Source organism: Larus michahellis, chromosome 22, assembly GCF_964199755.1.
Source record: "Larus michahellis chromosome 22, bLarMic1.1, whole genome shotgun sequence".
Classification (NCBI taxonomy): Eukaryota; Metazoa; Chordata; class Aves; order Charadriiformes; family Laridae; genus Larus; species Larus michahellis.
Window position 1 is genome coordinate 5,614,886 of NC_133917.1, and position 21,645 is coordinate 5,636,530.

At 71.7% G+C, this 21,645-nt stretch overlaps 2 protein-coding genes and 2 non-coding genes across 4 annotated transcripts; all 4 read left to right on the forward strand.

Moving 5' to 3' along the window:
- Positions 1-392: 392 nt before the first annotated feature.
- Positions 393-3,896, forward strand: ATP5F1B (ATP synthase F1 subunit beta). Its single transcript, XM_074564896.1, has 10 exons — positions 393-565; positions 1,110-1,292; positions 1,629-1,803; positions 1,974-2,095; positions 2,338-2,522; positions 2,607-2,765; positions 2,864-2,986; positions 3,067-3,279; positions 3,385-3,586; positions 3,694-3,896. The coding sequence occupies exons 1-10, from the start codon at positions 424-426 to the stop codon at positions 3,789-3,791; spliced, it is 1,602 nt and encodes a 533-aa protein (XP_074420997.1). The 5' UTR covers positions 393-423; the 3' UTR covers positions 3,792-3,896.
- LOC141734064 (small nucleolar RNA SNORD59) lies at positions 1,335-1,408 on the forward strand. The gene has a single exon (XR_012584438.1). It is a non-coding gene; the product is annotated as a small nucleolar RNA SNORD59 (small nucleolar RNA).
- Positions 2,188-2,265, forward strand: LOC141734063 (small nucleolar RNA SNORD59). The gene has a single exon (XR_012584437.1). It is a non-coding gene; the product is annotated as a small nucleolar RNA SNORD59 (small nucleolar RNA).
- Positions 3,897-8,306: 4,410 nt separating the features above from the next.
- Positions 8,307-19,041, forward strand: BAZ2A (bromodomain adjacent to zinc finger domain 2A). The gene is given in 35 exon segments (XM_074565073.1): positions 8,307-9,006; positions 9,497-9,568; positions 9,571-9,668; positions 9,670-9,763; positions 9,766-9,911; positions 9,913-10,084; positions 10,503-10,516; positions 10,518-10,689; positions 11,256-11,432; positions 11,830-12,030; positions 12,119-12,179; positions 12,267-12,375; positions 12,550-12,651; positions 12,742-12,952; positions 13,067-13,128; positions 13,243-13,275; positions 13,277-13,309; positions 13,393-13,584; positions 13,675-13,929; positions 14,321-14,535; positions 14,659-14,733; positions 14,916-15,078; positions 15,205-15,264; positions 15,355-15,490; positions 15,595-16,079; positions 16,081-16,176; positions 16,468-16,693; positions 16,797-16,952; positions 17,035-17,198; positions 17,294-17,577; positions 17,679-17,811; positions 17,930-18,076; positions 18,152-18,384; positions 18,469-18,612; positions 18,733-19,041. Coding segments are annotated over 35 exon segments (5,781 nt in total). The 5' UTR covers positions 8,307-8,315; the 3' UTR covers positions 18,902-19,041.
- Positions 19,042-21,645: the final 2,604 nt, after the last annotated feature.

A 21,645-nucleotide genomic window follows, 5' to 3' on the forward strand; every position in this document is an offset into this window, starting at 1 on the left:
TGTGGCCGCGGAAGTCGCCCGCACCGGGGCTCCCGTTGTCCCCGTGGTCAATGCTGTGGCCGCAGGAGCCGCTCGCACCGGGGGGGGGGGGGGCGCGGCGGGGCCCGGGCCGCGGTCACGGCGCCCGCCCCAAGGACAAGCGCGGGGCACGTGCTCTGCCGCTTCCGGTGCCCTTCAGCCGGGGCCCGCCCCTTCCTGCTAATCCCGCCCTATCAATTCGCCGTTGCTCCTTGACGGATAGAACTGCCGACCAATCGCGGCGAGGCGGAAAAGAGAGCGCCCGGGTACGTCTGGCCAATGAGAGAGCGCGCGGCTCGGCGCGGCGGCCAATGGGCGCGCGCTGCGGCGGGTGACGCGCGCGGCGGTCCCGCCCCGCGGGGGCCGTGTGGGGCGGGCGGGGCGCGGGGCTCAGTCGGCGCCGCCATGTTGGGGCTCGCGGGTCGCTGCTCGGCCGCCGCCGCCGCCGCCGCCCGGCCCCTGCTGCGCCGCGGGGCCGGGCCGGCCCGCGACCTCCTGCCGCTGCTCCTCAGCCGCGGGGCCGGCCCGGCCGCCGCCGCCGCGGCGCGTGAGTGCGGGGCGGCCGAAGGGTCACCTTGGGGCCTGCGCGGGGGCCGTTAGCGGGGCCCCGTTAGCGGGGCGGGGCGGGCTGTGAGGGGGGTAGGGGAGGCCTGCGTGCACCGAGGGCTGCAGGGGGTCCCGGGTGCGCCGAGGAGGCGTTGCCGGCAGTCGTGGGTGCACCGAGGAGGGTCCCGGGCCCTTCGAGGGGGCTGCAGGGGGTCTTGGGCGGATCGAGGGCTGCAGCGGGTCCTGGGTGCTCCGAAGAGGGGGCGCTGGGGGTCTCGGCTGAACCGAGGAAAGGCTTTAGGGGGTCCTGGGCGCACCGAGGTGGGTGGTGCAGGAGATCCTGGTCAGATCGAGGGCTGCAGGGGGTCGGGGGTGCACCGAGGGGGGGGCTCCAGCGGGTCCTGGGCGCTCCGAAGGGGGTGCTGGGTACGTGGCGGGGGAGCCAAGGGGTGCAGGGGAGCCCGTCTCTGCACCCCCGAGGCACGTGGGAGCCCGGAGCTGCCCTTTTCCCACTCCGACCTTGACTCGTCCCTCTCCTCCCCCAGGACGGGACTATGCAGCCCAGGCGGCCCCCGCCGCCAAGGCCGGCTCCACCACCGGCCGCATCGTGGCCGTCATCGGTGCGGTGGTGGACGTGCAGTTCGACGAGGGGCTGCCCCCCATCCTCAACGCCCTTGAGGTGCAGGGCAGGGAGACGCGGCTGGTGCTGGAGGTGGCCCAGCACCTGGGTGAGCATCTGCCGCAGACGGGCTGCGGAGGGTGGGAGGGGGCCTCCTGTGATGATGTCTCTGATGACTTTCGTTCTCCTGAGCTTGCTGAAGCCACGGATTTCAATCTGAGGAGGAAGAGAATGGCTGCCGGAGGGCCCTGGCCTGCAGGGCTGCAGTTTGAGCGCGGCCTGGGCTTGTTTTTTCTCTGTGATATTTTGTCCCTGGGTCCTGCTGCTCTTCTTGGTTCTCCTCCCAGCAGACCGTTCCCTTGGCAGGGCCTGGGGAAGCCACCAGCAGCTGTCCCCAGGGTCAGCTCGAGGGCGCTGCCGTGACGCTGTCCTTGGGCCTTGGCAGGGGAGAACACTGTGCGCACAATCGCCATGGACGGGACAGAAGGCCTGGTGAGAGGACAGAAGGTTCTGGACTCCGGGGCGCCCATCCGCATCCCCGTTGGCCCCGAGACCCTGGGCAGGATCATGAATGTCATCGGGGAACCCATCGACGAGAGGGGCCCCATCACGACGAAACAGTGAGTGATGCCCCGGGCTGGGAGACGAGCATCGTGGGGGGGTTTGGAGGTGGGGGGTGTGGGTCGTGGAACAGCAGACGCGTCGTGAGCAGGGACCGCGCTCGCGCGGTTTCCTGCCAGCACCGGGCTTGGTTCGGCCGCTCAGCTCCTCTCTCCACCTCTTGCTGCAGGTTTGCTGCTATCCACGCCGAAGCCCCCGAGTTCGTGGAGATGAGCGTCGAACAGGAGATCCTGGTGACGGGGATCAAGGTGGTGGATCTGCTGGCTCCCTACGCCAAGGGCGGCAAGATTGGTACGTTGCCCCCGGAGGAAGGCGGGTGTCTGGGGTGGGGGGCACCCTGCCAGCCCCCCCGCGGCCCAGGACCGGTCCCTCTGCAGTTGTTTCCTTCGCTGATGAGTAACCGCTTTTTTGACTTTCGTTCTTCTGAGCTCGCTGAAGCGACGTTTATTGAGCTGAGGAGGAAAGGGGCGAAGGGAGACAGCGGGGGCAGCCGGATCGGCTTGGGGTTGAGCGGGATTCCCGTTCCCTCCCAGGTTTGTTTGGAGGTGCCGGCGTCGGCAAGACGGTGCTGATCATGGAGCTGATCAACAACGTGGCGAAAGCCCACGGCGGTTACTCGGTGTTCGCTGGCGTGGGGGAGCGGACCCGGGAGGGCAACGACTTGTACCATGAGATGATCGAGTCTGGGGTCATCAACCTGAAAGACGCCACTTCCAAGGTGCGCTGGGTCTCCTGGGGGGGGGGACGGGGAACGCGGGGGTGGCAGGGGGACGCCGTGCTGACACCGGGGTCCTGCCCGCAGGTCGCCCTGGTCTACGGACAGATGAACGAGCCCCCGGGCGCCCGCGCCAGGGTGGCTCTGACGGGGTTGACGGTGGCCGAATACTTCAGGGACCAGGAGGGTCAGGACGTGCTGCTCTTCATCGACAACATCTTCCGCTTCACCCAGGCTGGCTCTGAGGTCTGTGCTGCCTCCTGGGGCTGAGCGCGGTGGGGGCCGGGCCCCCGCCTCACGCAGCCTCTCACGGCCTCCGTTCCCCCCCCCCTTCCCCCCACCAGGTGTCTGCCCTGCTGGGCAGAATCCCCTCCGCCGTGGGCTACCAGCCCACGCTGGCCACCGACATGGGCACCATGCAGGAGAGGATCACCACCACGCGCAAGGGCTCCATCACGTCGGTGCAGGTGAGGGCAGGGCCGGCAGCGCCGCGCCGGGGGAGCCACGGCGGCCGCCCCGGGCCCACCGTCCCCTCCCGCCTCCCCAGGCCATCTACGTGCCAGCCGACGACTTGACCGACCCGGCCCCCGCCACCACCTTCGCCCACTTGGATGCCACCACGGTGCTGTCCCGCGCCATCGCCGAGCTGGGCATCTACCCGGCCGTGGACCCCCTGGACTCCACCTCCCGCATCATGGACCCCAACATTGTGGGCCCCGAGCACTACGACGTGGCCCGGGGCGTGCAGAAGATCCTGCAGGTGAGGGGCCAGCACAGCCCCCCGCGGGGTGGCCGGGGGGGGAGGTAGGAAGCCCAGCACTGGCCGCTCACCCCCCCATCTTCCCCCCCCTCTGCCCCGGCCCAGGACTACAAGTCCCTGCAGGACATCATCGCCATCCTGGGCATGGACGAGCTCTCCGAGGAGGACAAGCTGACGGTGGCCCGGGCTCGCAAGATCCAGCGCTTCTTGTCCCAGCCCTTCCAGGTGGCCGAGGTCTTCACCGGCCACATGGGCAAGTTGGTGCCGCTGAAGGAGACCATCAAGGGCTTCAAGCAGATCCTGGCAGGTGAGATGGCCACCGGGGGAGAACCCTGGGCTGGGCTGGGCTGGGGGGGTCCCGGGCTGGGCTGGGGGCCTGTTCGCCCCCTCCCCTGACGCGGCCTCTCCCCCCAGGTGAATACGACCACCTCCCGGAGCAGGCCTTCTACATGGTGGGGCCCATCGAGGAGGCGGTGGCCAAGGCGGAGAAGTTGGCCGAAGAACATGCCTGAGGGGGGGGGGGGGCACCGACCTCCCCTGCCTCCACCTCCCGCTTTCCGCCCCCCCCCCCCGGACCCCCAGTATTTAACGTTTCCAATAAAACATCGGTGAAAACACCCCGGGCCCCCGTGTGTGCTGCCGTCCCGGGGCTGAGGGGTTGGGGGCTGGGCTGCTGGGGCTCCCCTGCCCCCCCCGCGACCCTCCCCCCCCCCCCCCCCACGCGGGGCTCCCCTCTGCTGTGGAATGGGGGGGGGGGCAGAGCGAGGGCCCTGCTGGGCTCAGCAGCGCCGGGACCCCCGCCCCCGGGGGGTCCCTGGGAGGTGGGAGAGACTCCCCCCCCCCCCCCCGCCGGGGGTGAAGGCGGTGGGGGGGGGGTTTGGGCGGGGGGGGCAGTTGCTTGTCCCGTTGTCCGTCCCGGCCCCGTGTCCGTGTGTCGCCCGCCCCCCCCCCGCTGCTGCCCCGGCGGCGGCTCCGCCATTTCGCAGCACAAAGAGCGGCGCCGGCAGCTGCGGCTTTGTCCGGGGGGGTGGGGGGGGAGGTTCCCGGGGGGCCGCGGCGGCCCGGTCTCCCGGCAGCACCGAGACCCCCGCCCCGGGGCCGTGCCCCACCACCGGGGGGTACCGGGGGGAGGGGGAGATGCCGGGGTTCCGCCGGGGCGTCCCGGCAGGGGCTGCAGCGGGGAAGGGGGGTCCGTGGGGCGGCTCCGGTGTGGGGGATGCTCCCAGCCGCCCCCCCCTACACCCCCCCCCGGCCCCGAGCCGCCAAGGGCCGCGGTCCCTTTAAATGGCGGCGCGTCCCGCGCGCGGAGGGCGCGGCGGCCGCTGACATCACGCGGGGCCGGGAGCACCTGCGCCGCCACCGGCACCGGCTCCGCTCCGCGCCGGGCGGGCACCGGGCCGGCCCCGCCGCCCCCAGGTAGGCACCGCGAAGGACCGGCCCCGGGGACGGGGACACCCCCACACCGGGACCCCCGCGGGGCCGGGAACTCCCGCAGCGGGACCCCCTGACCCCGCACCGGGCAGGGATTCCCCCCCTCCTCCCAGGGCCGCGCCGGGATAGGGCCCCCCCCCTCCCTCCGCACCGGGACCCCGTTCTCCCCCCGCCGCCCCGGTGCCCGGAGGCGCCGCCGTCCCCTGCGCGGCGTGACGGTCACCGGGGATCCCGGGGGCCGGGGCAGCCCGGGGAGGGAGGGGGGGGGTGTCCGGTGTCCCGGCGCCCAGCCGGGGAGCGGCGGGGTCCCGCCACCGGCCCCGTCCGCCCCTGCCCCGCGCGGCGCCGCCGGGAACGGGAGGAGGGAGACGGACAGGGGACCGGGGTGGGGGCAGCCCCGGTGGGGGCGGTCCGGGATCCGCGGGGGGTCCCCGGTGCGGTGCGGTGCGGTGCGGGGGGGGGGGGCCGCGTGGGGATTCCCCCCGCCCTGACCCCGCCGGGGGCGGGGATCCCCCTCCACGTGGGCGCTGGGTCCGCCCCCCCCCTCCTCCCCCCCCCCCGCCTTTTCCCGGTGACGCGGGGCGCCGCTCCCGGTGACGCCACCGCGGCGGCGGTGACGTGCGCGCGGGGGGGCGGGGCTGGGACCGCCCGGCGGCGCGCGGCGCTTCCTGCCCTGCGCCGCTGCCTCGGCCCCGTTCGGCCCCGCGGGCCCGGTGCGCTGCGGCCCGGCCCGGCCCGGCCCGGCCCGTGCGGCCGCGCCATGCGGAGCCGCCTCCCGCCCCGCGCCGCTTGAGCCGGGCCCGCGGCGCCCGCCGGGCCCGCGCCGCCGCCTGCCAGGTGCGGGGTCGGGGCGGGGGGGGGGGGCGGGCGGTAACGGTCCGCGGCGGCCGTTAACGGCCGGGGCTGGGGGGCGGGGTGTGTGTGTGTGTGTCGGGGGGGGTGGCGGAGGCGAGGGGAGGCCGGGGCGGCGTCGGCGAGACCAACCTCCCCCTTCGCGACCTCGGTGAGACCTCCCCTTCCTCCCCCCGCATCCCGGTACCCGCCGGGACACCCCACCCCCCCACACACACCCCTCCGCCGCCGCTTACCGGCCCCGGAGACACACACACACACCCCCCCCCAGCTCCCCTCCCGGTGCGGCGCCCCGGCCCGACCCGCGGGGAGCCCGGGCCGCCGTCCCCGGTGGCTGGTGCCGTTCCCCCCGCTTTCCCCGTCCTTACGCAGGAGGGAGCTCCCCCCCCCCCGCCGCACCGTCCTTCCACATCCCCCCCCTTCCCCCGTCCCCGTCCGGTTCCCCCCGCCCCCTCCCGGGCCGGGACCCCCCCGCGGCGGTGGGTGGGGCGGGGCGCTCCCCCCGCGACCCGGCGAGGGGGGGGCCGGGGGGGGGGGGGGGGTTGTCCTTGCCGCAGGGGCCGGGGGGGGGGGTCCCCGCCGGGTGCGGCGGCGAGGGCTGGGGGGGGGGGCGCCGGTCCCGGGGCCGCGTCCCTCCGTGTCCGTGTCCGTCCCCCCCCCCCCCCCCCCCGCAGGAAGTGGCCGGGAAATGGCAGCCGGTTGTTGCGTCTCGTTGTTTTTGAAACGTCCTTTTTAATCAGGTCGCGTCTGGCTCCCCGGCGCCCCCGGGGGGGCCGCTGGCCCCGGGGGGGGGGGGGGGGGGGGGGGGGGGGGGCCGAGCTCCCCTCTGGGGGAACGGCACCGACTAAACGGCACCGATGCCCCCCCCCGCCTCAGCCCGCAGCTGTGCCCCCCCCCCGCCGGCTCCAGGGAACGGTCCCTGTCTGTGGTGCCCCGTGTCCCCCCTCCGGCACCCGCAGCCGTCGGGGGTGCCGTGAGCCCAGGCCGGGCGCTGGTGGGTGCCGGTGCCCCCGGCGGGTTTGGGCTTTAACGCCGGGGCGAACGGGTGCTGCCACGTCGGCTCTGCCCGCGCCGGTGGGAGCCGGGAGCAGCCCCGGCGAGACCCCGGCGGTGTCGCCAAGCCTGAGGTTCCCGTCCTGCTGCCGGCACGTCCCCAGGCCCGGCAGCGTTCACGGCCGTCGCCCTCCTCACCTCGCCCGCTCGCCGCCGGCTCCGGTTACGTGCCGTGGCCCAGTTTGTGGCTCGGCGCTGGGTCACGTGCCGCCTGGCAGGGGGAGCGGGACCGCGGCGGGCAGGAGCCACGGCCTCTGCCCACACCGCACCCAGTGCTGGCCGCGATGCCGAGGGCGGCTCCGGCACCCGCAGGGCCCAGGGTGTCCCCGCGCCGGGGCAGGGCCCTGTTTGTCCCCAGAGCAAGGGCGAGCCGCAGCGAGCGGCGGTGACATGGCCCCTGTCCCCGTGCTGGCACGGCCGCTCCCCGCTGCCGAAACCCGGCCCCGCCGTCTCCCCTCTGCCCTCGCCGTGGTTAATTCCCATCTTCCTGGCTTTTATTTTCCTCTCACGGCCGCGGCGTGTCTTTCCTGGCCCCGCTCCCCTTGGCCGCCTCCGCTCCGGCCCCCTCCCTGCGCCTGGCGCTCGCCCAGTCCATCCCAGTCTGCCCAGTCCAGCCCAGTCCGCGGCGCTGACCTGCAGCCGCCACCTGCCTGGTTCTGGCACGTCCCTTTGCTGCCTCCTCTGACCTCCAAAGCCGGCAGCGGCATTCCCGGCCGACGCATCGCACCGCCGCCAGCTGCGGCTGGAACGGCTTTTTCTCTTTCCAGCCGCGGTTTCCCGGCGCCGGCCGGGGATCCCGGCGGGGGTCGGGGCAGGGGCCAGGCTGCAGCAGCCCCCGGATCACGGGCTGGGGGAGTGGGAGGCTGCGGGGCCACCCCGGGACGTCCGGGAGCGAGGTGCGTGTGGCAGCCGCGTCACCGCCCATACGGGTTTCTCCGGCGGATGACTCACCGGTGTCCCCGGCTGTCCCGGGAGAGCGCTCGGCAGCCGCGGCTCCTCCGGCCCCGCTGTGGCACCGGCCGACGCGGGCGAGGGTGTGATGAAATCCCCGCCTGGGTTTCGACACGGGCCGTGCCACGAGCTGCTGCTGAAACGCTGCGTCTGCCGAGCGTGTGGCGGCATCGGCCCTTCCGGAGAGGTCAGCGGAGCCGGTGGCCACCGCGGCCGGCGGCAGGTTGGGCGTGCAGGGCAGGACAGGGAGATGCCGGCCGTGCCACCCCACGGGGTGTCCCCGCGGGTCCCTGCCAGCATTGGGGGTCCCGTCTCATCCGCTGGGCTGGCGGGGCCTCGACTCCCCCACCCCGTCTGCTCCCCCACCCCACGTGCCGGGACCCCCTCGGGTGGCTGCCAGCCCTGGCACAGCAGGGTCCCGTCCTGCGGGTAGCCCCCGCCGGGAGCCCTCCTCGTGGCGCTCTGGTTTGGAGGGACCGTTTGCTCCTCCTGGACAGTGAAGGTCACCAGCGGCTCCTGCCCGTCCCCAGGCAATGCCGAGCCAGCGCCAGGGCTCCGGATCCTGCCCGCTCCCGGCTGCGGCGTGAGGCCATCCTCGACCGTGCCTCGGGCGCGTCCCTGGAGCCGCACCTGGGGGGGGGACGGGGCTCAGGGCCCTTCGGGCTGGGGGGGGTTGTGGCGGGGACGCCGGCTGTCACCGCGGAGGCGTTCCTGTGCCGGCGGCTCAGCCTTCCCCAGGGAGCGCTGGGATGTGCTGGGGCCCCGGGGGGTCACGGAGCAGCTCCGGGGGGAGCCAGTGCTTCGCTGGGAAACGTCCCCCGCGGCTCTGCTGGCCGGGAGCCTGCCGGAGCTCCCGCGGTCTCGCCCTGTGCCGGGGCCCTGGGATGGCGGCGCCGGGAGCCGAGGGCTGGAGTTTCAATGCGGGAGAAGCGCGGGTGGGCGGCAAGCGGGGTTCCTCGGTGACGGCCCCCCCCCGGGGACGCCGGAGCGCGGTGACGAGCTCTGCTTATGCAGGTGGCGGCTCGTCCCGCTGGGCTGCCGGGCCTGGGCCGGCTCCTGGCAGAGGCAGCGGCGTCTCTGCTGCCTTGGAAGCCCGGCGAGGGGCACCGCGGTCCCGGGGGGGGGCTTTTGCTGTCGCTCCTCACCCTCCCAAGCCTCCCCCCATGTTTCCGTCGAGCTCCAGGTCGGGAGTTTGCCCTGCCCTGGGCTGGGGATCCGGCGTTTCCTTGGGCACTCGCCGTGTCGGCAGCCCCGGTCCCCGCCGGCGGTTGACCCTGCTGCCTCTTCTCCCCTCTGCAGAAATGGAAACAAACAACCATTTTAACTTCACTGGCCTTTCCTCCGCACCCGCTGCCTCAGGACCGAAACCCACGCCTGCCTCAGGGGACAGCCCCTTCGCCCACGGCTCCCCGCTCGGCTTCCCCCGCAAGGGAAAAGTAAGTGTCCCCGCGGGCCGGCACAGCCCATCCTGGGGCCGCGGGGACGAGAGGGACCGCGGCCGGCGGCAGCTCCCCGCACACGGGGCTGTGGCCGAGGGTCTGTCGCGTGCCCGCCGTCGCCTCGGCCCAGAAAAGCGGCCGTGGCGGAACGGGGTGTCTGCGTGGATTTGGCCGGTCAGGTGATGCCGCGCAGCCCTGCCAAGCGCTTGGCTAATCCCCGGCGTCCTGCGGCTCTCGGCCCCACGGCGGGGATGGTTTTGCCGAGCTGGGGGAGCTGCCCCTGGGGGTATCGGGGTGCGACTGCCCAGCTCTGTCCGGGCGCAGGGGGACGCCATGGGGCTCGATGGCTGCCGAGGTGGGGCGTCCGTCTGTCCTCAAACCCTCTCATCCGCCGCTGGTGGGGCCTGGGCAGGTCCGCGCGAGGGAGGGTGTCGAGGAAACGTCCCTGCGGCGCCACTGACCCGTCTGTCTCTCCTCTGGCTCCCTCGCAGGTCTGAACGGGGGCATGAATGTCAATGGCTTCTCTACTGTATCTCACCCCAGTACTTCAGGGACCTTCACCCCAGCTCGCCGCCCGCCGGCACGCCGCCCCTCCGCGCCTACGACTGCCTCTGGGACTACGCGCCGTATCCGCCCGCCGGCGGCCTCAAGGACGGCAGCCCCCGCCACTCCCCCGCTCCCCAGCCTCGGACAATTCCCGCTCAACGGAGTCGCTGGGGGATCCCGGCCGGCATCCCCAGGGCACGGCACTAACCTGCGGGGGCCGGGCAGGAGTTGTGGGGCAACGGCACCCCCGGCCCCATGGGGCAGAACTTCGACTCGCAGGAGCTGTACGACTCCTTCCACGACCAGAGCTTCGAGCTGATGCAGAACGGGCCGGCCGGCTTCTACACGGCCTCCCAGGCCCTCCCCCATGCTGGCCTCTGACACCCAGCCCTTCTCGCTGCCGCCGGGCCCGCCGGAGGAGCCGGGCGCCGGCCAAGGAGATGCCGACGCTGCAGCCAAAGAGATCCCCCCCGCCATCGCGGAGAACGGGGGCGGGCTGGTGGGCAGCAGGGAGCTGGAGGAGGCGCAGCCAGGTAGGAGTCCGGCGCTGCCGGTGCGGGTGGGCAGAGCTCGGGGCCGGGGCACCGCGGCGGCCCCCACGGACGGTGGAGTTGGGCATCGCGCTCCCCGGGGAGGCTCGGCCCCTCCGACCCATGTCCCGGCTGGGGTTTGGCATGTCGCGGCTCGGAGTCGGTGCTGGGATCTTGTTCAACCAGGCCGGGTGCAAGCCCGCGGCATCGCTGCCGGCAGAGCGGCGTCCCCCCGGGGTGGCTGGGTGCCGCGGCAGGGCTGGGTGCCGGGGGGAGGCCGGGCAGCCAAACGTCCCGCTGCGGGGAATGGCGGCAGCTCGTGGCGGGTGATACCCCGGGGGCGGGGGTGGCCGGCCCCGGGCTCTGTCACCATCCCGGCCCCCTGCCGCAGCGTCTGCCTTGGCTCGGTTCTTCCCTTTAGACTTGAAGATCTGCCAGCTACAACGGCTCTGCCCCCGGCGCGGCGCCGCTCGGGCAGGAGGGGCCTGTCCTGGCCCCCGGCGCCGGCAGCGGCTGCCTGGGGGACGCGTCGCCCATCGGCCCTCGGCTGGAGGACGCCCACATCCTCAGCGAAGACCCTCTGGAGCCCTTTGAGTCCCTGTCCAGAGGTAGGGGGGCTGCCGCCCTCTAGGCTTGGGGGGTGTGCGTGTGGGGTGGGGGAGGGCATGGGGGCCATGGCGGGCAGGGCAGGCGGCTGCCCGCGCCCGGGGAAGCGGTGCCAGGCCCCTCTCCGTCCCCTGCGGGCGGTGGCGGTGGTGGCAGCGATGGCGATGGCGGTGGTTGGTGATGGCGGTGGCGGCCGGCGGCGGCCCTGGGCAGGCGCTGCGGGCAGGGGCGGTCCCGGTCCCGTGGCGTCCCTCCCGCGCCAACCTCCCCCGCGCTCCCGGCGGCCTTCCCTCCCTTCCCGGCTCCGTGACGAGGCGGTTACTCAGCGCCTGAACTTCCGCGCTGGTGAACATCACCGCCACCGCCACGGCCATTTTGGGCTCCTCCGCTTCCCAGAGGGAGGGGGCGTGGCTGGGGGCGCCGAAACCCCTTAACCCCTCTTGTGCCGGAGCCTTTTCGGTCGTGGGGGGACGACCCAGCCGCCCCCCCCCACGGGGAGCAGAGATGTGGGTCTGCGTACCCCCAGCCCCGTTCCTGTTGCTTCCCCCCAACTCCCCGCCACCGACAGACCCCGGCACCGGGGACCTCTACACCATGGACGACTCGCAGCTGGTGAGCGACCCGGCCCCCCTGGAGGACCCCCCCGACCTGCCCGGCCTGCGCTGCGCCGCCAGCCCCCCCCTCCACGCCGCCGGCCCCTTCAGCCTGCTGCCGGCCGGCCCCGGCTCCCCCCCGGCCCTGCACGGTACGTGCCGCACCAGGGATGGGTTAGTGCCCCCCCAGGCTGGCCACTCGCCCCCCACACCAGCTGGCCCCTGTGGCTCCTGGGGGCGGGGGGGGGGCACACTGCCTTGTTCTGCCTCCCCGGCTGCCGCAGCACCTTTATGCCCAGGCAGAGCCGGGACCCCACGTGTGCCGGCACCGGGGAGAGCAGTGCCCCGGTGCGGGCACATGCCCCTGGCTGGCTGCGAGCCCCCCCGGGGGGTTTCCTCCCCGCTGCGGGTGCCCCTGGCCAGCTCGGGGAGGGGATGCGCAGCCACGTTTCCCCCCCGCCATCAGAGGAGCGGGGGCTGTCTGGTGTCACGGGCGGAACAGGATGGCGTCCGCGCTTGGTCGTGATGTCCCTGACCTTGGCTCCGCAGACAGCAGCGTTGACCTGAACGGCAGCGGCCACGCGGGGCCGGAGGAGTCGGGGTCGCCGTTGCCGGAGTCCCCGGCCCCATCTGCGGAGGAGGAGGAGGAGGAGGAGGAGGAGGAAGAGGCCGCCGACAGCTGTCTGGAGATTTCGGCTGCGCCGGAAGGGGAGAGCGAAGAGGCCGCCCCGCTGAGCACCTCGGCAGCAGGTAAAGCCCAGAGCGACCCCCAACCCCGGGTGCCCCCCCCGCAGCCAACGCGCCCCGAGCCCAGTGTCCCGTCCCCCCTCTCTCGCAGGTGACGTGCCCCGGCGGCGCATCGCCACGCAGGAGGAGGTGCGCTTTCCCTTGCAGCACGGGTACGTGGCACCGTCCCTGTCCCCCTCCCTCCCTCCTGCCCCGCGGCCGCCCCACGGCGGCACCGGGCTGAAGCTCCTTGTGCCCAGGTGGAGGCGGGAGGTGCGGATCAAGAAGGGGAACCACCGCTGGCAGGGCGAGACCTGGTACTACGGGCCCTGCGGGAAGAGGATGAAGCAGTTCCCGGAGGTGATCAAGGTACGGTCCCGGGGAGAGCGGGGTGGGGGATGACCCGGGGTCCTGGTCTGCCACAGCCCCCCCCCGGCTCCGCCAGAGCCCCCACCTGCAGCAGATGGACGCTGCTCTGAGCTACGGCGCCCAGATCGCTAAGCCCCCTCGTGGCCTTCCTCCTCCTCCTCCTCCTCCCCCCAGTACCTGAGCAGGAACGTGGTGCAGGACGTCCGGCGCGAGCACTTCAGCTTCAGCCCACCGCAGCCGGTGGGAGACTTCTATGAGGAGCGGGACACGCCGGAGGTGGGTCTGGGGGCAGCTGAGCTGCCCCGTGTCCCCCCCGCCCCAGCCCCGGGGCCGTGCTGCGGGAGGTGACGCGGGTTTGTGCCGCAGGGTCTGCAGTGGGTGAAGCTGAGCCCCGAGGAGATCCCCTCGCGCATCCAGGCCATCACGGGCAAGCGCGGCCGACCCCGCAACGCCGAGAAGGCCAAGCCCAAGGAGCCACCGGCTGCGAAGCGCGGCCGGGGCCGGCCTCCCAAAGTCAAGATGGTCGACTTGCTGAGCAAGACGGACGCGCGGCTGCTGAAGAGGCTGGAAGCCCAAGGTACCCCCTCCCCAGCCCCGCCGGCTCCGGGTGGGTGCTGCAGCCCCTCGCAGCCTGGCTCTGGTGGGTCCCCGACGGCTGGTCAGTCGCCACCCTCCCTCTCTGCTCTCGCAGAGGTGCTCAGCGACGAGGACAAGCTGAAAATGAGCAAAATCAAGAAGAAAATGAGGCGGAAGGTACAAGGGGTTGCGTGGGGCTCGGGGTGGCCCTGGGGCTCCTCTGGGTCCGGGCAGGGGCTTCCCTGGTGCGGGAAGGCCACCGGGTCCCCGAGCTGGTCTTGTCCCTTCCAGGCCAAGAACAAGCAGAAGCAGGAAGCCAAAGCCCCCCAGGGCGAAGGAGGTCAAGAAGAAATCCAAGGTGAGTCTGCAGGGTACGAGGGGGCCGGGGAGGTGGCAGGAGATGGAGCCGCTCTCCCCACGCGTCCCGGCGTCTCTCCTCAGGCCAAGGAGAAGAAGGGCAAACCGGAGAAGGGCAAGGAGAAAGCGCGGCCCAAGGAGAAGAAGGGCAAAGGGGCTCGGAAGACGGACAAGGGGCTGCTGGCCCAGCGGCGCCTGGAGGAGCGGCGGCGGCAGCAGCTCATCCTGGAGGAGATGAAGAAGCCCACGGAGGACATGTGCCTGGGGGACCACCAGGTTGGCTGGGGCTTGGCTGGGCCAAGCTGGTGAGCCGGCAGCCCGCCCGGTACCTTGCCAGCCCTCATTCCCTCTTCTCCTTCCCTGCAGCCCCTGCCAGCCTTCTCCCGCATCCCGGGCCTCGTCCTGCCCAGCCGAGCTTTCTCCAACTGCCTGACGGTCGTGGAGTTCCTCCAGAGCTACGGCAAAGTCCTGGGCTTCGACCCGGCCAAGGACGTGCCCAGCCTGTGCGCGCTGCAGGAGGGGCTGCTGGGGGTGGGCGACAGCGCGGGCGAGGTGCAGGACCTGCTGGTGCGGCTGCTGCAGGCGGCGCTCTACGACCCCGGGCTGCCGCCATACTGCCAGGTGAGCCCCCCCCCGGCCCCCGCCCCTGCTCCCTGGCCCCTTCCCCTGCCACGTCAGGGCTGTCGGTGCCCGCGGGTCCCCAGCTGCTGCAGGCTCGGGGCGGGGGAGCCTAGATTTAGGGGGTGCCGCTCTTGCTGCACCCCCTCGCCCGCCGCTCAGCTGGCTCCCGGCCCCTGGCAGCCCTTGAGGGGGGGCTGTCTGTCCTCCTGCGGGGGCCTGGAGCCATGCCTGGGACACCCCCGGGCTTGTTCCTGCTGGGGCTCGGGTTCCTGGCCCTGCTTTTCCCACCTGCAGGGTTCTGGTGTCCTCCTTGGCTTGTTTTTTCCCCTCCTGGCAACCCCGCCGTGGGGCGGGAGGGGTCTCTCCAACCTCCGCTCTCTGCTCTGCCCAGTCCCTGAAGATCCTGGGGGAAAAAGTGTCGGAGATCAGCCTGAACCGCGACACCGTCTCCGAGATCCTGCGCTGCTTCCTGATGGCGTACGGGGCGGGCGAGGACCTGTGCGACGGGCTGCGGACCAAGCCCTTCCAGGCGCTGCCCCCGGAGAAGAAAGCCGCCATCCTGGCCTTCCTGGTGAACGAGCTCAACAGCAGCGCCCTCATCATCAAGTGAGCGCGGGTGGGGGGCAAATGTGTCCTCTGGTTCCAGCCCCTCCTGCCTGCGGGCGCGGCGTCGGGCTCCTCTCCTTGCCGGAGAGCCGCGCGCGGAGCCGAATCCCCGTCTTCTTGCAGTGAGATCGACAAAACCCTGGAGAACATGTCCAACTACAGGAAGAACAAGTGGATCATCGAGGGCCGGCTGCGCAGGTGGGTGGGGGCCGCCCCGCCGGACACGGATGGGTCCCGCCACCTTCCCCTCTCCACCCTGGGGCTGGCAGGGTGGTCTCGGGGTGACTTTTCCTGGCGCCGCGGCATAACGGCGTGCCTCGGCAAGCCGGGGAGGACAGGCAGTGGGGCAGGCAGCGGACGCCTCTGCTGTGTCTCGGCAGGTTGAAGGTGGCCCTGGCCAAGAAGACGGGCCGTCCCGAGTCGGAGATCACTGGCCTGGAGGACGGGCGGCGCCGGCGCAGCTCCCGCCTGACGGAGGAGACGGGCCTGGAGATGGAGGAGGAGGAGGAGAGCCGGGGACGGAGATCCCGCAGGGAGGAGGAGGTGGGGTTGGCCGCCGGATCTGCAGCTCCCGGGGGTGGTGGGGGGGAGCAGAGGTGGGGACGCCGCCCTCGGGGGGGGGTCTCTTTGCTACCGGCGCTTCCCTGACAGCTGCCGTCCCTTCCCCAGGCCGACACGTCTGCGTCCAGCGTCCCCGAGCTGGAGAGGCAGATCGAGAAGCTGGCCAAGGTGAGTTGGACGGCGGGGAGGGTGGTGGGGTGGGGGCCGGGGCTCCCCCCCGCTGCGGGACCCCGTCACCACCCCGCGCTCTCCCCGCAGAGGCAGATGTTTTTCCGCAAGAAGCTGCTCCATTCCTCACAGACGCTACGAGCGGCTTCTCTGGGCCAGGACCGGTACCGGCGGCGATACTGGGTCCTGCCCCACCTGGGCGGCATCTTCGTGGAGGGCGCAGAGGGTGAGCCGGGGAAGGGGCTCTCGGGGGCCGGAGCCGGGGGGGGGGGATCTCCCAGCCAGGAGAGGACCCTGCAATCTCACCTCCTTCTCTTCCCACCCTGGCAGCGGCTGAGCCGGCGCCCCAGGAGCCCCCGGAGGAGAAGGCGTCCCCCCGCGTCTCCCCGGTGAAAGAGGAACCGGTGGAGGTGCCCGTTCCCAGCCGGACGAACTGTACGGCCTCGCGCTCCCGTGGCCGGCCCCGCAAAAGCAAAGAGGAGCTGTCGCAGCACTGCGGGCCCAGACCCCCCCCCGTCAACGGGGTCCTGGAGGAGCCGGTGCCCCTGGGGCAGAGCCAGCACGACCTCAGCCAGTCCGCCTTCCTCTCCTGGCTGAGCCAGACGCAGTCGTCCCTGCTCAAGGACTCCGTCCTCACCCCCGACAGCAGCCCCGGCAAGGGGGACACGGGGCTCCCGCCGCTCGAGGCCCCGTCAGACCCCGCGGAGGAGGAAGAGGAGGAGGAGGAGGAGGAGGAGGAGAGTGCCCCGGAGGCTGCGGAAAAGCAGGGCCCCTGGTTCAACCTGCTACCCCGGACACCCTGCGACGACCGAGCCCCCCCTCGCTACCTCCTCCGCTGAGCCCTCGCCGCGAACCCCCGCGCAGCCCCACAGCCAGCCCCGCGGCGAGCTGCCCAAGGGCTCGGCCAGGCAGGTACGTGCTTGGGTCCGGCCAGGGCAGGGGGGCTGCCCCCGGCCTGCGGGGACCACGATGCCGGGGGGGGATGCTGGGGCAGTCGGGGGGAGCGTGGTAGGACCCTCTGCCCGCGACACCCCGGGGCCGGGGGGATGCCGACCTCGTGGCTGCACGCCAGGAGCTCCATCCTGCTGCCCCCGACCCTCCGCGCCGAGCCGTGAGAGGCGACACGGCTGCAGGGACTGGGGAAGGGGGGGGCCAAGGATCGGGCGCGGGACCGGCCCTTCTGACGTTCTCCATCCCCACCAGCTGAACGGCCTCCCCGCGGACGATGCCGCCACTCCCCTGCTCGCTTCCACGCCGGTGCACGCCGGCGCCAGGGCCCACGGCGCCTGCCCCAGGAACCGGGGCAGCCCGGAGAAGCTCCAGGACCTACCGGGGCAGCCCAAGCGCCGAGGGCGACCCCCTACCAAATTCTTCAAGCAGATTGAACAGAAGTACTTGACCCAGCTGACGGAGCAGCCTGTTCCCCCTGGTGAGAGCCCGGCCCCGGGACACCCCCCACCCCCCGACCCCGGGCAGGGGGTGGCGGCGGTGCCCCCGGCGGGGCGCTGAGCCGCCGCGGTGCTGCCTTGCAGAGATGCAGAGAGGCTGGTGGTGGGTGCAGGACCCCGAGGAGCTGGAGGCGGTGGCTCGAGCGCTGCACCCGCGGGGCATCCGGGAGAAGGCGCTGCACAAGCACCTCACCAAGCACAAGGAGTTCCTGCGGGAGGTCTGCCTGCGCGCCACCACCGGTAAGGGCTGCCCGCGGGGGCCGGGGTCACGGGGGGGGTCGCCGCCCCGTCCCCCGCCTCTGAGCCCACCCTCCACCCCCAGACCCCATCTTCCACCTGCGCCCCGAGGCGGCCGGCGCCGCCGTGTCTCAGGAAGCCCTGGCCCAATGGTCGGTGATGGAGAGAGCCTACGAGACCGACCTCTCCGTCCTGCAGTGGGTGGAGGAGCTGGAGCAACGCGTGCTGATGGCGGACCTGCAGATTCGGGTAGGTGCCGGGCTGTGCGCCGCGGTGGCCTCCGCCGGGTGCCGCGGTGCGGTGGCCTCGGCCGTGCACCCACCCCGAGCCCGTCTCTCCCGCAGGGCTGGACGTGCCCCAGCCCCGACTCCACGCGGGAGGACCTGCGGTACTGCGAGCACAAGGTGGAACCTCTGGAAGACATCACCGTCCGGAGCCGACGGGACGGGCTGCCGCTGTGCCGGGAGCGCACCAACCCGCTGGACCTGGCGGTGCTGCGGCTGGCGGCGCTGGAGCAGAACGTGGAGCGGCGCTACCTGAAGGAACCGCTCTGGCCCTTGCACGAGGTGGTGGTGGAGAAGGCCGTGCTGAGCAGCCCCGAGGAGCTGAGCCTGGGCCCCACCGAGATGTGAGCCCCACGTCGTCCGTCCGTCCCCGCCCCACCCCGACAACCTCCCGCGCCGCCGGCACACCAGCGGCTCCGGCTGAGCATCTCCTTCCCCACCGCAGAGCCTACGAGATCACGCCCCGGGTCCGGACGTGGCGGCAGACGCTGGAGCGGTGCCGCAGCGCAGCCCAGGTCTCCCTCTGCATCTACCAGCTGGAGAAATCCATCGCCTGGGAGAAGTCGGTCAACAGAGTGGTGAGAGCCCGCGCCGCGCCGGGAGGGAGGGAGGGAGGGACAGAGCCGCCCGGCCGGGGGCACCCTGGGGTGACGGGGACCCCCGTGGGCGGCGCGGCTGAGCCCCCCCTCCCCGCAGACCTGCCTGGTGTGCCGACGCGGGGACGACGACGAGCACCTGCTGCTGTGTGACGGCTGCGACCGCGGCTGCCACCTCTACTGCCACCGGCCCAAGATGACGGAGGTGCCCGAGGGCGACTGGTTCTGCTCCGTCTGCGTCTCCCGGGTAGGTCGCGAGGCAGCCCCCCACCCCCCGGGGCCAGCCGTGACCCCGGCGGTGACCCCCATCCCCTTCCCGCAGGCCGGGGAGTACCGGGACCCCATCTCACCCCGGCGGGGCAAGAAGCGGAAAAGGGGGCGTCTCTTCGCGGGGAGGCTCCGGGAAGAGGAGGAGGAGGAGAGCCCGCGCCGCCGGCCGGCTTCGCGCCGCCGCGAGGGGCTGCCCGTACCCCGTTACGCGGGCGAGGGGCTGTCCCCCGCCAAGCGGAGGGGCGCGATGCTGCGGGGACACAACAGCGACCTGACCTTCTGCGAGTGAGTGGGGCCTGGGGGGGGGGGGGGGGGGGGGACGCATCCCCAGGGTCTCCCCCCTGACCCCGGTTCCGTCCTGTCCCCCAGGATCATCCTGATGGAGATGGAGTCGCACGAGGACGCCTGGCCCTTCCTGGAGCCCGTCAACCCCCGCCTGGTCCCCGGCTACCGCAAGATCATCAAGAACCCCATGGATTTCGCCACCATGCGCACGCGGCTGCTGCGGGGCGGGTGAGCCGGGGGGGGGTCCGGATGGCAGGGATGGGGGGGGGGGGTGTGTGGGGGTGTCTCTCTCCTTGGAGGGGGGGGGGGGGTCCCTCCGGGGTGACCGAGCGCCCTCTTTGCCCGCAGTTACTCGAGCTCGGAGGAGTTCGCGGCCGACGCCATGCTGGTGTTCGACAACTGCCAGACCTTCAACGAGGACGACTCGGAGGTGGGCAAGGCCGGGCACGCCATGCGCAAGTTCTTCGAGAGCCGGTGGGAAGAGTTTTATCAGGGAAAACACGCTACTAACCCGTGAGCGGGGGCGGGACGGTGCCCCCCCCCCCCCCCACCACCACCACCACCCCCCCCCAACCCACCCTCCTCACCCGCCTGGGGCTGGGGTCCCCGTCCCGTTTCACCCCCCCCCCCCCTCCGCGCCCCCCACCCCCCAAAAGAACTGACTCCTCTGGAGCTGATCTCGCTGCCTGCTGATCCCGCGCGGGGGCTTCCCCACACACCCCCCCCCCCCGCCCCCCCCGGCCGGCGTGAACGGGCACCCGCCGCCCCTTCCCGCTGCCCGGACACCTCCCCCCCCCCCCCTCCAAAAAAAAAAAAACCAACAACTCCACCGCCCTCCCCCCCGACCCCCCCCCCCAGCACCACAAACTCTCACAGACTGTGTAAGCCAAAAAGGAGAAAAAAAAGAAAAAAAGAAAAAAAAAAAAAAAAAAAAAAAGAGGTGTTTTTTTTTTTTTTTTTTTCTTTTCTTTTCTTTTCTTTCGTTCTTTTTAAATTTTGGTTGCTAATTAAGGACAGAAACAAACCCCCCACCCCCACCCCCACCACCACCTTCCCCCGTGTCCCGTCCCACCCCCCCAACCCCATTCCCCCCCCCCCCCCCCAAAGGAGGGAAGCGAATCCTCCCCCCCCCCCGGGAATATTTAATAATAGCAATAGTTCGTAGTGAATGTGTCCGAGCGCTCCTGCGCGGCGTCTCCATGCATTAACGGCCAGTAAAGTGGACTTAGCCCCCCCCCCAGACCCGGCCGGGCCCCCCCCAGCCCGCGCAGACACTTTATGGGGAAGGGGGGGGGGTGTGTTTTCCCCAGTGCAGCCCCCCCCCCCCCCCGCCCCCCAAAAACCCGCAGCCGGGGCGAGCGCCGGTCCCTCCCCACCCGGCTCCAAGGGACCAAACTGGGGAGGGCTTTGGGGGCGAGGGGGGGCGCTCCCCCCCCCCCCCCCCCCGGCAGCCGTTTTCTCTGCCTCCATGTCTCAGGAAGAGCCCCCCCCCCCCCCGGCACGGGGACCCCCGGGGCTGGGCCGGGGTCCTGGCCGCCCCCCCCCCCCCCCCCCAACCTCACTGGGATCCCTCAGGGACGCTACTGCAGGCCCCGGGGGGGGGCCACCCCCCCCCCCAACATGGACTTGAAGCCTCAGGCGGGTGTTTGCCCCCCTCCCCTTCCCCTGCCGGGGCGGGGGGGGTTGCACTGGGTGGGGAGCCCCCCCCACCATGGCTGGCGGGGGCCTGAGCTGGGGTGTGGGGGTGTGTGTCTGTCCCCCCCCCCCATCTTGCCCCCAGGTGTCCCCCCCCCGGCCAGGATATTACGGGTACTCGCTCTGGGGGTCCGGAGGGGCCGGGGGGGGGGAGGGGGGGGACAAGACGACCCCAGGCGCGTCGTCCCGTTCCCCCCCCCCCCCCCCCCGCCTCTCCCCCCCCCCCCCCCCCCCCGGCCCCCCAGAGCACTGAAAACAACTCACCTACCTGGGCAGGGGGGGCCCCGGCCGCGCCCCCCCACCGCCCCCCCTCTCCCCCCTCCCCTTTTTCCCATCTCTCTCAAAGTAGCCTTTTTTCTATCAGAAGAAAAAAAAAAAAAAAAAAAAAAAAAAAAGAAAAAAAAGAGAGAAAAACCGAAACCTCAGAATAACTTTTTATTTTATTTTATTTTTTTGCTTTGGACGCAGAGGTGGAGTCGAAGTCTATTTGAACTGACTTTATATGACGCATAAATATTTATATTTTATCTAAAGAACTTTGCGCTGTAACGGACTTTTTTGTTTTGGTTTGGGTTCCCCCCCCTCCCCCCCCCCCCCCCCCCCCCCCCCCTTTTTTTGGTGTTTTTTAGTCACGTTTGGGAACCGGCAGCTTTTTTGGGTCGGGTTTTTTTTTGTTTTGTTTTTTTTTTGTTTGTTTTTGCTTTTTTTTTTTTTTTTTCCTTGTTTTTCGTGGGAAAAGTGTTTCCGGGAGTCTCCGTATCGGTCTCGTGTTCATTCAGTTGAAGTTCTCCCCCCCACCCCCACCCCCCCGGCACCCCCCCGGCACCCCCCCACCCCCTTTGACACCCCTCTACCCCCCCCCATCCCCGCCCCCCACGGCTGGTGCCCGCAGCCCCCCCCCACCAGGGCACGGATTTGGGGGGGGGGGGGGGGGAGAGGGCATTTCTCTTTGCCCCCCCCCGCCCCCCCCCCAGCCCTGTGGGGGGGTTGTGGCATCGCTGGGAGCAGCGTGTGTGTGTCGTGTGTCCCCCCCACCCAGCGGCTGCGGCCCCCCCCCCCGTCCCCCCCCCCCCCCCCAGCCCGCTGGCCGCCTTTTCTATAACCAGCCGTGTCGTTTTAGTGACTTTTTTGATAATGTACAGGTTTTTTGTGAATTTAAATTTATTTCTTTCTATATTTTTAGGACCAATCTCATTTTTAATAAGGTTTAAAAAAAGAGGAAGGGGGGGGGGGGGGGGCGGAGGGCGGGAAGCCGCCTCGGGGGGGACACCACCCCCCCCCCCTCCTCCTCCTCCCCCCCCCTCCTCCTCCTTCGCCGTTGCCTGTTGATGTCCCCCCCCCACCCCGTCCCCCCCCCACGAGCTGTAGGACCCGCGTGTCGCGTTCCAGAATAAACGACTCACGTTTGATAGACACCCCCTGGTCCGAGCCCTCTGTGGGAGCTGGGGGGGGGGGGGGGACACGACATTTTGGGGGGGGGGGCTGCGAGAAACGACACACACCCCCCCCCCCGGCGCACCCACACACCCACACGCCAGAGATACATTTGCTTTTCTCGCCTTTTTT

Excerpts from the sequence above, each read along its gene's own strand:
- ATP5F1B (XM_074564896.1), top strand. The coding sequence starts at position 424 with ATGTTGGGGCTCGCGGGTCGCTGCTCGGCCGCCGCCGCCGCCGCCGCC. Across the intron at positions 1,804-1,973 it reads GGCCCCATCACGACGAAACA|GTTTGCTGCTATCCACGCCG; the intron begins GTGAGTGATGCC and ends CTCTTGCTGCAG. Across the intron at positions 2,766-2,863 it reads TCACCCAGGCTGGCTCTGAG|GTGTCTGCCCTGCTGGGCAG; the intron begins GTCTGTGCTGCC and ends TCCCCCCACCAG.